A 17,050-nucleotide genomic window follows, 5' to 3' on the forward strand; every position below is an offset into this window, starting at 1 on the left:
AACCAACCAACTGATTTGAACTTAACTTTAGTATTATTGGCTGAACATTTTATTTTTAGTTTGGGGGAAAAATCTACTCCGTGCATTATTTATATATATGCAAATTTAACATCAATTATTAAAGATGTGCAAAGGTTATCTACGCATAATTGGTAGAAATCTCCATTCCAACGTATTTCAAATAATCCAACTAAGGACCTCTTAATTTAATATGTAGGTAAGTAAAATTGTTCACTTTGGAGGTTGAGCAATGTTATATCTACTCTAAAATATCATAATTAATCCTATTGTTAGATTTTACCATCTCTACTCGATTTTATTTTATTTAGAGTAAGAGGAATATTAAACGTAAGGGAAATCCATCATAAAATGTGTTTAGTGAGATTTGACCCCTGACCTCATGCCTAGAAATCGGAGAACTAGCCAAGTATTCTAGCCTAATGGATAAACCAAGTTTTTTCCGATTTGACCATTACGGAGTTTATCAGAACGATGTCATAAGCAAAATCCTGCGAACGGATCACCGAAGTACTCCGCATAGATTTCAGCGGTGCTTTTAAAACGCCACGTGCCACCATCATCTCTCCCAAGTCCCTCATTTTCTCTCTCCTCCACTTTGTTTATTAACTCTACCACACTCTATTTGCCGTAAATCAGATAGAGTAGCTCACACTCTTCCCTTTCTTCTCTCCATCTCCATACCTTCAACCATGAAAGGAGCTCTCAACAATGGCGGCGACCTTCTCAAATCGCCCTTATGCGTCAAGATCTCTGCTCTCTTCTTCATCTCCATCGCTTTCTTCTACATCGGTAAGCACTACTCTGATGTCGGCTACAATCAGCTCCTCTTCTTCTCTTCCACTTCTTCGTCTTCTCCTTCTGTTTCTCTCTCTCCTAATTTCAACAAATCGTTCGATGTTGTCTCTCTTATCAACTCATCTTCTCCGTCTCCTTCCGCCGTTTCGACCACGGTTCGCGGCGGTTCTGAGTCTCCGTCATTGATGTTGTCTCCGCCGCCGCCGGCGGAGGAGCCGGTGAAGAGATTCGGGATCGTTGATGAGAATGGGACAATGACGGAGGATTTTGAGATCGGAGAGTATGATCCGAGTGTGGTTGAGAGTTGGGGGAATTCAAGTGATTCTGAGGTTGTGGAATCGGAAACTAGGGTTAGAGTTTCGAAGTTTCTGATTTGTGATGATAAATTGAAAGAGTATATTCCTTGTATGGATAATGAAGAAGCGATTAAACGACTGGTTTCGACGGAGAAAGGTGAGAAGTTTGAGCGGCATTGTCCGGAGAAAGGTAAGGAGTTGAATTGTTTGATACCGGCGCTGAAGAATTACAAGATTCCGATCCCTTGGCCGAGAAGCCGTGATGAGGTTCGGTTTTTATCTCATTTAAGTTCCGAAGATTTGCTTTTTTGATTAGGATTGCTGTTGTTAATTTGATTAGTCTACATTGCAATTTTGTTTGATGATGTGCTTTAGGAATATCTAATTGCAGACTTGTGTTATTATGTCTTGGATTTTTTGTTGCATTTGATACAACTAGAAAACAGATTAGAATGAATCATGTTTGCGCGATTTATCTTCTAAAGAATGATGCCTCAGCTATCTGGTTAAAGTTTAGGAAGCAGTGTTGAGTAAGTTCTAAACATATTTGCAGTTCGTGTTTAGTCTGAGTGAGCGAATAGAGAATGCTGGATTCGTTGGGAAGAATCAAACTAAGGCAGATTAGGCAGAAGAGCATGTTGTTATAAACTTATATTCTGTGGAGATATGATATGAGTACTATTTTTTGGGGTGAACTAGGGTAGAAGTGGTGGCGTTCTCTATTAGAGGAAAGGAGAATGCTGAGTGGATAATTGGATTAATAAGGTCAGTTCAAATGAGAATGATTTTAGAAATTAAGGACCATGAAGGAAGGCTTATGATTAAAAGAGCTAGGAATTGTATTAGTCTATAAGGATTCTGACATTTTACTATGACTTACAACAAGTGTAGGCCTGTAGGGTGTGTTTGTGATATGATGGAACTGGCATTGGTAGGAAAGTATGTAATTCAATCTGGCCAACTTGTAGAAGGCTCATATAAGAACCTTGCCCCATGATATCCATATCTTACTGTTACTTTGGTGCCATTTACAATTCATGAAAGAAAGTATCAAATTTAGGCAGCCTGTTTCCCTACTCCTTGTTCAGGAAGACCTGTACTATCTGTCACTTCACCTCCAGTCAGGAAAGGAGATATCAAAATCTTGTTTTGAAGTTTTGATTTAATCCTGTAGAAATATAGAATGCAATACTCTAAATCTTACCTCGTAGGCTCATAGGGAGTCTCATAGCCCTGCTGAAAATTACAATCCTTTTTTTAGGGCTTGTCAATTGCTAGTGTGCTCTTGAACAATCAAGATAGTAATATCTACCTTGATTTTGACTTCATTCAGTTCATTGGCTTGAAGGGGTCCTGTAATGAACTTTCTTAGGTTGCCTTTAGTGCTGGTGTCCAGGAATGCATGGCAATCATCAAAATTCAATTCCTTCGACACCTCTCATCTTATGTTAACTGATCTAATGATAGGTTGAGTAAATGATATATTTAGGAGAAAATAAATAGATAGATACAGTTTTTATTTTTTATTTTTGTTATTTTTATTTTTTTTATTTTTTTATTTTTAGAATATAACTAAGCCCTAAAGACTATGCTCAAATGGAGTAACATATAATATCTGAAACTCCTAACATCGATAGGGTCTTGGTGTAACTGTTCATGGAGAAAGTACATTAGAGAAATAAATGTTTTTCCAAGACACTATGGACTTATTGTTTCCCATCCATTCATCAAGTTTTATTTAGCCAGTCATTGAGGCTTGATGGCTTGTTAATAAGCTACCTGATTAGATGATAGCACATAGGAACTTTTCTTCTTTTCTCTGAAATTTTAGGAGTTCTGATGTCTAATAATGAAGTCATGTGTTACAATGCAGGTGTGGTATTTTAATGTTCCTCATACACGTCTTGTCGAAGATAAAGGAGGTCAAAACTGGATGATTAGAGATAAGGACAAATTTAAGTTTCCTGGAGGTGGAACACAATTTATACATGGTGCTGATCAATACTTGGATCAGATTTCTCAGGTGCTTTACTTGTCAGTTTTTGACATCCATGTGATGTAGTACAGTAATTCTTTTTTTAAACTAAATTTTAAAAATAAAAAAAATTCTGTCTTTTTGGTCTGATTCGGTCTATATACATGTAGATGATCCCTGAAATTACATTTGGCCAACATACCCGTGTTGTACTGGATGTTGGATGCGGTGTTGCAAGCTTTGGTGCTTACCTAATGTCACGAAATGTGACCACTTTATCAATTGCTCCTAAGGATGTCCATGAGAATCAAATTCAGTTCGCACTTGAGCGAGGAGTACCAGCAATGGTGGCTGCCTTTACTACTCGCCGCCTACCATATCCAAGTCAAGCTTATGATTTGATACATTGCTCAAGATGCAGAATCAATTGGACTCGTGATGGTAAGCATTTTCCTCAGTACCTGGTTGACGGTATTATGATCCATTGCAAATACATTGCTTATAATTAATTTTGCTGATTATCTCTCAAGCACATGAAGCCTTAGTATCATTATGTGTAATGTCTCTGTGGCTCCTTAGCCGTCAATGTGCAGCTTTTGTGAATCGTGTTAACTATTTCCCAAAAAATGTGACCTGCTTAGAATTTAAATGTGCCCAGCCCGGAACTTACCTGACCAACCTGTTTGGTAGGCCCACTGGGAAGTGTTTATATATAACTAGTTATGCTGTGCTGCAGCTGGTGCAATTGTGCAGATAGCATTGTGCTTTAAATGCTTTGCTTCAAATGGTTGTTTGGAAGAAGGCTTCAGGAAATTCTAAGAATTGTCAATATGTAGTGGTTTTCTGGAAAGAAAATCTATAATTGTATGTTATATGCTACTTGTATGTGAAATAGTATTCATTTCTGATCAAAATATTAGGCTGTGCTCTAAATAAATAATTACTACATCCCTTATATATTTCCCCATCGCCCTCTTATTGTATTGAAGAAAATGTTAACTGCAAAGGAAATGTTGCCATCTTTTAGAGACAAACAAAAATAGAAAATAAATCAGTATTCTAGGCTAGTATTTTAAATGCATGACTACAATCACAAATATACTGCTATCTTTATGTATATGTAATGTGTCAGTATGTTTGTGTGGAAGCTGGGTCTTGCATGAAAGCATGATGGTGCATTTCAGAAAATCTATATGCAATTATGACTTAAGACTCTTGTTGCAAAAGAATTTCCGTTTGCAAGGTCTTGCTTGAAGGCATGATGGTATGCATTATAGACCATTTAAGTGCTATTTTGGGTTATGGAGTATGACTCTTGGTGCAAAAGGCTTTCCAGATCTGGGTCCTCTGGGATGTTGAAACACACTCTTTAACTCAATGCTAATTGTTAAGAGAGGAGAAATGCATGAACACGTTTGCATGGAAGCTGATAATATAATTTTTCATGAAACTGTTTCATGTAACATTGCTATGATACTTTTGAATTTTGTCTCTAATAGTCTGAATTTCTGTCAATGTGTGTGTGTTACAGATGGAATTCTTCTAATTGAGGTCAATAGGTTGTTGCGGGCTGGAGGCTACTTTGCATGGGCGGCACAGCCAGTTTATAAGCATGAACCGATTTTAGAAGAACAATGGAAAGGTATGAGGCCTAAGGACCTAGAAATCCTTCTCTACAATGGTTCGAAATTGCTGTAAATAATTAATTGTATTCCAATGTCAGTGAGGCTTTCTATCATTTAGATGGCACAACGGTTTTATCTGATACAAATTAATACCAACTTCATCCGAAGTAGTTTGTCCGACAGATGGAACTTTGCTGTCTTATATCTATAGCAGTAATATAGAATTGTACTCCTGAAAGTAGGAACCTGATATGGCTGACAAAGTGGTCAAAATAATTATCATTATAAAGAACCTTTTTGTTAAATAAAGCATGAGCAGCTTACCTTTTATATATACCTCTCTTATGTTTGCATTTTTACTATATAGGAATGAGTCCCTTATTTCCATGATCTGAAGCCATTTTTTATTTTTTTTTTCCTTTTTCCCTTTCTCCAGAAATGGTTAACCTTACTACTCGTCTTTGCTGGGAGCTGGTGAAAAAGGAAGGATATATTGCGATATGGAAAAAGCCCTTGAATAACAGTTGCTATCTGAGCCGTGAAGCTGGAACTCTCCCTCCTCTCTGTGACAAAGATGATGATCCAGATAATGTTTGGTATGTATGATTTAATTGGGATTTTGGTTTGATAATTTAGACAATGTTTGGTTCGCTATTTCTAATGTGCAAATATCAGAGTCTTGGTTATTTTGGCATCTATACTGGCTCAACTGATGCTTTAACCCCATCTCTAGGTCTTCTGTCAAATTGTTTTGTGCTCATGCATGAACTCGTCAAAATGATGTACAAGAAATTAGTGATTGACATCTGCGATATGTTTTGCATCTTGATTAAATGTATGAATGTTACCCCTTGGCTACCTAGGCTATGAGACGTTACTTCATTCTTGAATCAGAATTTTTTTGTATGTTGCTTAGGCTATGAGCAATGGGGCAATTGGAGAGTTGGAGTGGCTTTCCAAGAATATTTCTACATGTGAAACTCTTGAGATCCCCAATTTTGCCTGAAATTGGGTATTTTGAGGAGCTCTTACATAGACTTGGTGAGCTCTTGTACTGGAGCTTTTCCCCTTCCCAAGCTATTTTTCATCTTGCCTAGTCACTTGAGACATGGTTTTGAATGAGAGGTATGGTTTTAAATGAGAGAGTGGAGGATGGAGAATAGCATATCAAGTTGAGATAGTCCTGCATATCCTTACTGCCTTACAAATTGTTTAGTGTGTACTACTGTACTGTGTACTGGGTGGAGAATGTAGAATTGTCTGTAGCAGCAACTAGGTGACATATTGAGTTTAATATTCCCTTCAGATGTATCCCATGATATGAATTGCTATTACATCAGTTTTGTTAATATGTAGTTCCAATTACGTTTGTGTTATTTTTCTTCTTGAAAGTAATATGTGTAGTTCCACATATCTAAAGAGAAGAAGCTGATGGCCTGATGGGCTTTGAAAAAGGTTTTCAGTGGTAGGATATAAGGGAAAAAAAAAAAAGCTGTGGGTGGGTTGAATTACTGATTTTAAGCAGTTAGTGCATTGTTTATTCCTCTGTCTTTTCCCTTTTTCATCTGTCCAAATGGCCAACTTGCTTCTTTTCCATATAACCATTGTCCAGCAAATAGATGTAACCCTCGACTATTATGTGCAATTATAGCAGTGCATGGCATGGTTAGCCTACATATGAGGCATCTAGCTGAGATCATCTTTTCTAATATATATGCAGACGCAATCATGCTGAGGCATGATGGATATATCATTTTCAAAAAATTTCTGTAGTATGCATTTCTTACTTTATCAAACTGGCCAGCAGGGACCTTTAGGGAAGGGGGGGTTTTAAGACAATTGTTATTTGTTCATTTGTCAAAATATTCTTGATGGTTAGATTGTAGCTTAGTTTTATTAGTATTCTGTGTCTGCATAACTTCTCAAATAAAAGTTGTATTCTCTCTCTAGCCTTTTTTTTATTTTTTATTTTTTTTTATCCTCCTCATATGGTACTCCCTGTAACCACTATTTGACAATGGTTCTTGTGATCATACTAGGTATGTAAATCTACAGCCATGCATCACTCGTCTTCCAGAGAATGGTTATGGTGGAAATGCTACTAACTGGCCTGAAAGATTGCACACCCCGCCTGATAGACTGCAGAGTATCCAAATTGATGCCTACATATCAAGGAAAGAGCTCTTCAAGGCTGAATCAAAATATTGGAATGAAATTATAGGAAGCTATGTTCGTGCTTGGCATTGGAAGAATTTAAAATTTAGAAATGTTTTGGACATGAGGGCCGGCTATGGAGGGTATTATCTCTCTCTCTCTCTCTCTTAATTCCAGGAATCCTGATCAGCCTTTTGCTCTATTTGATCTTAGATTGGAGCACTTTGATTCATATTGCATTTTTCCTCTAATTTTTTCTTTTTCCTATGATTTTGTCAGATTTGCAGCTGCGTTGATTGATTTTGGTATAGATTGCTGGGTTATGAATGTGATTCCTGTCAGTGGGCCAAATACGTTGCCTGTTATCAATGACCGTGGACTGATTGGAGTCATGCATGACTGGTATGTATTATCGTTGCTGACCTTGCAGTTTATATGTTATTGGTCCTAAAACTTCTAATGGGTATCTAAGTGCCAATTGTAATATGGAAATCTATTTGGGTGGTGTTGAGGGCAATTTTGCTACTTGTGGTATGATAATAGAGTTTGTTTTGGAGCTAATTCTGCGATTTTATGATTGTAATTTGCCATGTATAGATTTCAGCTAGGAATAAATTGGTAGCATCTTCTTACTTACATCCCCTTTTATGAGGGGCAAAGACTGTAGCATTGGTTATTAGCATTACTGGATTTGACATATCAGTGGTGATACTGATACATCATGACTTGCATGATTCTTCTGCAGGTGTGAACCCTTTGACACTTATCCAAGAACTTATGATCTATTACATGCCTCTGGTCTCTTTGCCATAGAACGGAAAAGGTATGCCCCATTTCCATTAGTTAGCTCATTTGCTCAAATTGTACTGTAATTTGCTGTTGGTAATGAAACAATATGTCCCAAATTCCTTTGCTTTCTAAGGCCTCTTACCTTTACAACTCGTTTGGTACATGGACATAGATGAAAATTAATTTCGGCATTTATTATTCATTGACCCATGGTATAGTGTCTGTATTTATTTTCTTATCAACATTAATCACCACCTAGTAGTTACATATCAATTACCCATCATATGATACCACTTTTTCAATTTATGATATTGTGCCAAGCAAGCTGTTAAGATTCTTTAGACTTTCCAGCATGCAAGTAATTTTTTTTCCTATGCAAGCAAATTATTTCACCTCTCGTTTCTTTTTGTCTGATGTCTGTTAATGTCCCCTTCTCAGCAGTTTTTTGAGATCAATGTTTGTGTAGTTCTGTAGCTATGAATTTGTCTGTTTTTCTCAGCCAATTGTTTGTTGATCTCAGGTGCAACGTTTCTAGCATCATGCTTGAGATGGATCGTATTCTAAGGCCTGGTGGTCATGTATATATCCGTGACACTATCTCTGTTGTCCAAGAACTTCAAGAAATTGCAAAGGCAATGGGTTGGCGAGCAGCTATCCATGACACGTCTGAAGGACCTCATGCTAGCTATAAGGTCTTGGCATGTGATAAGCAACTGTTGCGCAGATAGTCAGCTGTATAGGAAGTAAAAATTACCACTAGTAAATTTTGTTTGAAAAAGGGAAGTTCTGGTAGCTCTGTTAATTGTCATGCTTGTCTATGAGACCTAATGAGGGGTTGCTGCGGGCTGTCCAGGAATCATACTGGGAGATTGCTGACAAATGATCAGAAATAGAGATAAAACAGGCAAAAGGATCATTGTAATAGCTAGTGTATATGAGTTAATTTATATAGAGCAGTTCTTTGTAATTGGTGAGGAATGATTACACTCAAAAGCCCAAAGGGCGACAGGCCAGGGGTTTATCGTGTAACTATTGCTTAACCTGTACCTCAATTTAAATTCTTCTAATCATGTACTTATTTATTTTTAGAATTGAGTATTAGGAAAACCTTGTAAAAATATCTACGAGCCACTACTTTATGCCTGAAATGAATTTGATACTTATAAGTTTATTCTTGCCATTTGTCTACTTGAGTTATGGTCTATTTTACCTAACATTGAGAATACATGGATTTTATTGTCATTAAACAAATGGCTTTACAAGTACTTCAACTTTGATAGATACTGTAAAACTTGGGGAAATTGAAATGGCTTTCACAATAACAATTTTGTACCAGGCAAAAATACTCTGTATATTCAAAATTTCAACACTAACAAGATTCCACGGGTACAAAAAAAAAGTTTCTGGACCTTAACACTGCCACACTGATTATATTCCGATTAATGTTAATGGGAATTTTTCCAAATAACATTGACCCCTCTCTATGAACTATTATTGGGAAGGCTTCCCAAAATTTGATACTCCCATCAGTTTACTGTAGTTTCGTATGAACACTATTCATTCCTAACTGCAATAAACAAGGTTCTTCACTGTGGAATGCAAATTTGATAATGCATTAATAGCCTGATCAACCAAATCAAACTGAAGGGAGTTCCAACTTGCTAACTATCAGATTGTTTAGGCCGCCAAATTTGCTGGGTTTGCCGTTGAGATACCTTAGCAGGTTTCTGTGTAGCCACATTATTGACTTGGCCAGGCCGTGGTGTGTGTGGTTGAGCGAGTCCTTCAGATGGCGTAGCAGCTTCTCTGGCCACTCTTTTAGGCTGACTTCGAGGGCTATTCCTTGGAAATCGTTGGATGTTTGCAGATGCTTGTCCTTGAAATACTTGATTAGATTTTTGTGGAGTCATGTTGTTGGGGTGACTCAGTTGCCTTGTCCTCTGAAACGGATGCTGAAATTGCAGGGATGAGTTGCTGCTACTGCTATAGCGTGCATTGTGATTCGTCCTTGGATAAGCCCTACCATTGGCCATTGGACTTGCAAACGCCGCTCCAGGGAAGAAATGGGAAATTTCATACCTTACTAAACTGGGGATAAGAGTATTTCGAGTCTGATTCGGAGCAATAATCCTGTGGTAGGTGTTTGTGAACACTTCACCTATTCTTGTCAGCTGAGTGTTGGTAACAGCTCTTGCAGTATTCTCAGGTTGCTCAAAAGGATCTTCAATCTGTGATCAGAAATAAGGACAATAAATAAATTTAAGCCCCTCTTGATAGAGCTGCACAAGAAGAAAGAGAGAAGGGAAATAACAGAGAGCATACAAAAATGGCAAATGTTTTAGGAAGCCATCTTGTAGTTGTATTTATGTCTTCCCAATGGCCTGTGTATGTAGAAATGCCTAGCTCTGTTGCCCTCGTACTAATGTCAGAAAACTGCACACCAGTGCCAGATAATCATATATCAACAGAAAAACCAACCAAATTTTTTCTCATTAACCTCAAATGAAATATACTGATGGCTTCAAATAATAATGAAGATCATAGAACAGATGCAAAAGTCTAAATTTCAAGTTTGTGTATTCTTCTCCCAAGGCCTGATACAGAAATGACTAACAAGAACTGCTCAAAACAGAGCAAAAGGGATTGCCTCCTGTAGAAATCCAAATTATCTAGGTATGAAAAAATCAGTGAATCTTCCAACAGGTCCAAAGAAGCAGAGGCACATATCAGTGACATATCATACCTTTGCCAGGAACGAGGTAAATAGCTCAGATAAACTGCTGTGGTTAACTCTTCTCTCTTTATTAAATTTGGAAATATTACTTAAAGATATTTCTTCAATACGCCTTTCTACATCAGCCTTTATTCCTGCAGAAAGATAAATACATATACATGCCCTCAGGGAACTTATAAAAAATTTATGGGTGAACTTATATTTCAGGACAAAAACTTAAAATGGTACATTACTAATTGACTACGGTTTTAAAAAGACGTTAAAGAATCTAACGAGAAAGAGATAGTTCTTAAAAATTGTTCTTTGTTCCCTTTTCGTTTATAGGGAGCAAACAACAGGGAATTTTGCAAATAGGTCCAAAACATATCACAAAAACCATAAACCCCTAACAAACTAAGTCACCCCCCATCCGAAAATCATCACCCATTTTAGATTTTTAGAGTATCTCAAAAAACAAAATTACAATTTCTGTGTATCACTATAAGTCTACAAGGGTCAATCGGAAACTACCCGGTCATCATTGCAAGGATAAGGTTGTTTAACCTATCCAAGACAACAGCCGTTGAAGGTACTGGAATTTGGTCAATGTTCACACTGTTGACTTTATACTTAGCAAAGACACAGAATCCTTATTAACATCCGGAAATATGGAACAACCATCAAGCCATAGATACTTGAGAAATAACTCTACATCAACATGACAGTGATTTTATTAAGTCCATTCTGCTCCCTTCTTTTCTTCACTTAAAAAAGTATGTCACTGAAAAAAGAAGTGAAAGGGTCTCGATACTCAACATCATAGCTTGCTTTTGTTTCCAAGAAAACCAATAAATACATAGTAAGGGAGGGAAAATCAGTTTTCTAAGATGATAATATGACTGGAAAACTTTTCAAGGTGCTGGAAGGGGTTCGGGTGAGGGTTTCAATAATTAAAATACCAGACAGACACTATTTAGCACCTATAAGTTCATCTGCCATGTTCCCAGGGTACAGGTCTTTGAGTGGAGGCAAAATTGCTGGAAGACAAGTCTGCACAAAAAGGCCACAACAATAAATTACAAGGTCTGCTGAATACTGTAATGCCCATACATGATAGTGAATTACTTGTACTAGACAAGACAGTCAAACACAGTAATATAAAGTCATGCATGAATTAATTGTAATTGTGCGTAAAAGATATGAAAGTTAAAACCTCAAGACCAAAAGACCTATTCATGCAATTCAATAAACCAGCATACCTGAAAATGGAAGATAACAAGTAAGGACAGTGAATATGAGTTAAAAGTCCCAGTTTTTGGACTATTGATATTGTTTGCTTTTGCCCACTCCTTGACCTACAAGAAAAGGTCTTATGCCTGTAACTAAGGTTCTTTCCATGAATAAAACAGCTATCAAGTAGTTAACAATCATACCAGTAAAACCATATTCCTGAAACGCTGATCTATAAGGCTGATCCATAACAAAAATTTAGATTTCATCTTCCCTGACACGTTATTAATTGAAATATCACAAGAGATGTTCTGATATTTGCTCTCAAGTTTCAGAATAGGAACTCTGGCGTGGGATACAGACTGCAATCTTCTAAAGCTGCCTGCAAAACAAAATTTCCTATATAAAAAAGGTGGTAAATAAACAAGCGTCTTACACTAACAATATTCTCACATATTCTATATTACTAAGATACACGATAGGCAGTACTCAGCAACTCACAGCCTAATCTGCCATGGCATAGAAAGTCGAGAGTCAAAGTCACAAGTTCTCTATATCAATCTCATACGTGTTGACTACAATTCTTCAGGTTCTCTATATCAATCTCATACGTGTTGACTATATTTCTTCAGGTTACTCAAATGGGCAGATTTGCCCAAAGACCTTGCGGCTGGTGTAAATTCAGTGTAAGATAATTTTTAAGAGGAGAGTCAATTATTACATTTTGTACATTACACTATGAGATTTTGTATAACATGTTCATGATCATCTATCAATGGCCAACTTTCAGACAAACTTATTTTTCCACATAGGACAGGGTTTCTTGCCTTAAGGCTACATCACATAGATCAAAGTTAGTTTGACAACAGAAACCCAATATGATCCCAATTCCCAAGTGATGCCAAGGTCAAGACGTTATAAAACACGAGTTGCATTTATAGATATTAGCACTTAGCAAAGCAACAACCAAAATTCCTTCCCAAATGGAACCCATTGCTAACTATCACAGAAAAGAAAAAAAAAAGTCCACGTGTAAGCATTATATATGACAGCATATAGCATAACAATTGTCAAAATTAGAATGCTAGCATTTAGCTTATTTTTCATTAATAAATTGTTGGTTGTGAAATATGAGTTCAAAATAAAGACCATAATCCCAAAGACCCAAACTCATCAGACAATTACTTGTCCACAAACTTTGCACAAGGCTAATACAAAGTAATATGCATTTCACATCTCAAAGAAAAACTCTTTTCCCCTAAACAATCCGATACTGTCAAATACTAAACAACAAACTCATATAATTATAGTAACAACTAACAAGCCTCTCCCTATTATCATGAGTAACATATACCCTAGACAGCAAGCCTCAAGTTTCAATTTAACAGATGGGTTGTCTTTTATGAGATCTTGGCAACGCTGCCATCACATAATAAAGAATTAGATGTTCTTGCATTGAATTGATTTCTCAATGAACTCAAAATTACAGGCATAATTTCAAATCTATTTCCTTTTAGTGACAGACTGTCGATTCCATTGCTAGTTATTGACTAAGGCTATGTTTAGTTCACTTTATTTAAGGACTTGTTGCTTATTTCATATCAAACCAAAAAACAAAGTTCAACAGATCAAATTAGGAAAAAGAAAAAAAGTTTAGATCTACTTCATTGTTTTATGTGCGATTTTTCATTGCTAAATATCTTTAATTCCATAATGAAAAAAAAAAAAGAATATAACATACTCCCTCCGTTCCTGAAAGCTCGACTCACTTTGCATTTGCACGGTCTCCGATGAACATCTTTGACCATGAATATTTTCGGCTATGTATAAGTGAAAATTATAAAAAGTTTATATTTGGAAAATTTATAATAAGTGGAATCTAATAAGATCTCATATGTTAATTTATTTATATTGTATAAGACATAGAATGTGGTAAAAGTTATTTTATTTTGACCCCATGAATAGTAAGTGAGTCAAACTTTCAGAAACAGAGGTAGTATTTAAAAAATACACATTAATACAAATCCAATAAGACCCCATTTGATATATTTTTTCCTTATGGATTAGCGTACATATAAAGTCAAAGTTTAGTCAAATCAAGCAATCAGATCAGAAAAAAGAAAAAATAAGATGAACTAAACATAACCTAACTTTCAACAGATTGCCCACTGTGCAACTATTGCATCCAATAATTAGCGAGATACGTATGCCTATATGCAGATGTTCACTATCAGCAACAAAGACATGAAGATGATCAAGTATGATTTACAGAAAATAACCTGCCCTCCGTAATGCTTTAAGTACATCCCCTAATAAAGCCTGCTTGTGCTTCCTGGCAGCAACTGCAATGTATAATCCATTGGATAGCTCAATTGATATATCCAGATCTCCCCAGCGAGAAAATAGCTGTGACACAAAAGACCCAAATGGTTCCACAGTAGCACCTAAAAGCAGGAATTCAGCCCATATCAGTAAAACTAAAAAAAATCCAACATTTCTAACTACATATGTACTTAAGAATGATAAAGAACAACTCATGCGAACATGATTTAAAGATTATTATCAACCACTATTTTCTGAGCAGTTCATTCAAATACCTAATCGCCCAAACAAAAGCAGAGAACTTTACTACTGTTACAGCACACGGATCTTAATGTCCAAAAAAGCAAGCAAGGATCATGAAAATAAGGAGAGTACAGAAGAAAGGGGGAGGCAGAACAAAGGCAGAACAATTCCGAGCATAAGAAAACATTGTATTAGCTACACAGATAAGTATAGAAGCAGAACGGTTACAACCCTTCTAAATTCCAACACTTACCTCTCAAACTTTCAATTGTGCTGACAGCAACCCGTAACTCCTCAATTATCTGCATTCTTGTTTCCAAATCCTCTCTCAAGGGGTTGATGACATGAAGAATCTCATTGAGAGTAAGCTCCAACATACTTTGTGAGCCCATTTCAAAGGACTAAAAGATGCTGAACCTATAGGTGATACATCAGGCTATTTAGAAATTCAAGCATTATAACCTTTAAGCTGTCAAACATGAGAATATAATCATTACTCGTACAATCTCATTACAAGCAACACATAATTGTAGCCTGCTTCCTTTATCAAATCTCCCGATTCCAAATGCATTCAATAATTACAAAATCCAATCAAGCAAATCAAATTTCAAATAGCATTTTCTCTCCCAACGACATAATATTAGCGGATGAATACTTCAGATAAAGTCAAAGCCTAATCATCTTTCAGCGGTTGAATGTCTTGATTTGATACTCGTGAGAGACCCCAACCATTAAGGACCTAAAAGCACGCAAAGCTGCTAGACTGATCTAGATGAAAAGAGGATGATATCAGGTGACAGCTGAGCTTCGAATACTTCGCTACAAAAAGACACCGGAATGCTTGAACACCATAAAACTTGTGGATAGGATGCACCCTAATGCACTAGGTACACTTCACTTCAGTACTATATGACACACAAATTAGATACGGAGAATATCTAAGCCCACCAACTGGCTTAGGAATACCCAGTTATATTGCTACTCCGTACTAACTTTCACATATATACAGCCATACAGGGACCCCTTCGTTCATAACTCTGCGTTATGGATAATTTCACCTAAGATCAATGTATCAAACAGATCAACGCTATTAACTTTAACAATAAATTGTAGAGACAAAACTATTGAGAGTGCCAATAAGGTCTTGGTTCATGATTAAGACTGAGGTTTGGAGCCATATGTAGGTCTCGCGTTCGGATTCCCCCAACCCCCTCTCCCCTATTTATGTTATCTCTAACCTTGTCTTTGCATCTCCTATGAACTAATTAGAAGTGTTTACTTTTCCTTTAACCTCGAGAAAAAATCTAGTACTCAATTGACAAAATAAAAATGTAGGACTTTAAGCTGAGTATGAAATTAAGAATATACTTTATATCTTCTCAAACAGCGACAATTCCCATCTCATACCCTAAAACGAGGCAATACATTCAAGTAATTTGAAGTCAACTTTAAACCAGAAAATTAAATAAAAAAACAAACAAAACAAAACAAATACGGAGTAAACGATTCCAAACTACGGACAGTTTCTAAATTGAGTCGAAATTGCATAAATTTGCAACAATCAATCAAACAAAGAAGTTGGCAGCGATCAAAAAAACCCAGAATTGATTAGTTAGAAACACTGTTCAACTAAGCAATAAGAACATAATTTAGACTCCCGCAATAATAAAAATTCAGAAATTGAACCAACATCAGAACATCCATTCGAGAAATTCACACAAACAATTCATCGAACACTAAATGGGCAATAGCAAAATTGCATGCATCGAAGTTTCAATCAAAACCCAGAAGTAAAAAACTTACTCAGAGATTTTGTTAGGGTTAGATTGATCGCAGTAGCGCCATTGAGAGTGGGTCTCTTTCTCTCTCCTCCTCCCTGAAAGTGTGAACTCTGAACACACTACAAGTAATACACCCAAAAAAAATGGGACTAGTATAAAATTTCAAGGGGAAAATAAAAGTTTTTAATGTGGGGCGGGAAAAAAGATGATAAATTTTGCTTCTTTTTCTCAGGTTAAGTAAAGTGATTACAACTCTTAAGAAATGTTCGACAGATTGTGAAGAAAAAGAGAAGGGGAAATCAGTGTTTTTTTTCCCTTAGATAATGTAGATTAAGACATAAACACATGAAATTTGCACTATAATTAAGTTTAGATAGATCATTTCTTGACTAAAATGAGAATTTGAGGATTGAAAGAAAGAAATTGGTGGTTGAAGTTTTTGAATAAGTGATGCATCTTTGTGATTGAACTAGTGTGAGAACTAAGATGAATGTTTTTTTTTTTTTTCACTTTGAATTATAGTAGTTGATATTTGTTTCTCTAATATACAGTAATTTTTTTAAATGCAACACTTGTGATTGCACGAGTTTTAGAATACTGACATAATATTATAAATGGATAAATAATTTATGATAATAAAAGTAAAATAGAGACTGTGAAAGTAAAAATATATAAGGGAGTAGTTATTTTTTTTTATTATTGTACGAAAAGGGTAATTTGTTTTACGAGCTTATAACTTAAATACCGTTTTATAAGTAATGTCATATGTAGCCCTGGTAGTAAAAATTAAGAAAAAACATTTATTATCTTTCCTAATTTTGTATAAATTTAGTAATACACACTAATTCTTGTGTAAGGCAGGTGTACGTTAATTTTATAATAAGACGGTCAGTTTGAGGGTAACTTAAACTATTTTTATGATAACTTTAACCACTTAAAGAGTAAATTTAAATTTTTCGTTGGTTTGAATTTTATTTTAATGTGTAATTTCTTATAGATTCATGATTACATGTTATAAAGGCTAATATGATTAATCTAATACATTATAAATTTTTTGTAAGATAAATGTTATTATTACAAAAAATAATAACTTTAACTCTTGCAGT

At 35.8% G+C, this 17,050-nt stretch overlaps 2 protein-coding genes across 2 annotated transcripts; one reads left to right on the forward strand and one right to left on the reverse strand.

Moving 5' to 3' along the window:
* Window positions 1-507: 507 nt before the first annotated feature.
* LOC110722301 (probable methyltransferase PMT11) lies at window positions 508-8,849 on the forward strand. Its single transcript, XM_021901574.1, has 9 exons — window positions 508-1,379; window positions 2,986-3,135; window positions 3,258-3,528; window positions 4,619-4,729; window positions 5,149-5,308; window positions 6,752-7,009; window positions 7,146-7,268; window positions 7,612-7,689; window positions 8,176-8,849. The coding sequence occupies exons 1-9, from the start codon at window positions 711-713 to the stop codon at window positions 8,381-8,383; spliced, it is 2,028 nt and encodes a 675-aa protein (XP_021757266.1). The 5' UTR covers window positions 508-710; the 3' UTR covers window positions 8,384-8,849.
* Window positions 8,850-8,985: 136 nt separating this feature from the next.
* On the reverse strand, window positions 8,986-16,553 carry LOC110722302 (protein HESO1-like). Its single transcript, XM_021901575.1, has 9 exons — window positions 15,967-16,553; window positions 14,417-14,580; window positions 13,878-14,042; window positions 11,802-11,980; window positions 11,628-11,723; window positions 11,349-11,418; window positions 10,399-10,523; window positions 9,978-10,088; window positions 8,986-9,883 (listed from the first exon to the last, which is right to left on the reverse strand). The coding sequence occupies exons 2-9, from the start codon at window positions 14,553-14,555 to the stop codon at window positions 9,317-9,319; spliced, it is 1,452 nt and encodes a 483-aa protein (XP_021757267.1). The 5' UTR covers window positions 14,556-14,580; window positions 15,967-16,553; the 3' UTR covers window positions 8,986-9,316.
* Window positions 16,554-17,050: the final 497 nt, after the last annotated feature.

Source organism: Chenopodium quinoa, unplaced genomic scaffold (assembly GCF_001683475.1).
Source record: "Chenopodium quinoa cultivar QQ74 unplaced genomic scaffold, ASM168347v1, whole genome shotgun sequence".
NCBI classification, from domain to species: Eukaryota; Viridiplantae; Streptophyta; class Magnoliopsida; order Caryophyllales; family Amaranthaceae; genus Chenopodium; species Chenopodium quinoa.

Excerpts from the sequence above, each read along its gene's own strand:
- LOC110722302 (XM_021901575.1), bottom strand. The coding sequence starts at position 14,555 with ATGGGCTCACAAAGTATGTTGGAGCTTACTCTCAATGAGATTCTTCAT. Across the intron at positions 11,419-11,627 it reads TTGTTATCTTCCATTTTCAG|ACTTGTCTTCCAGCAATTTT; the intron begins GTATGCTGGTTT and ends CTTTTTGTGCAG. Across the intron at positions 9,884-9,977 it reads CTAAAACATTTGCCATTTTT|ATTGAAGATCCTTTTGAGCA; the intron begins GTATGCTCTCTG and ends TTCTGATCACAG.
- LOC110722301 (XM_021901574.1), top strand. The coding sequence starts at position 711 with ATGAAAGGAGCTCTCAACAATGGCGGCGACCTTCTCAAATCGCCCTTA. Across the intron at positions 3,529-4,618 it reads AATCAATTGGACTCGTGATG|ATGGAATTCTTCTAATTGAG; the intron begins GTAAGCATTTTC and ends TGTGTGTTACAG. Across the intron at positions 7,010-7,145 it reads ATGAGGGCCGGCTATGGAGG|ATTTGCAGCTGCGTTGATTG; the intron begins GTATTATCTCTC and ends TGATTTTGTCAG.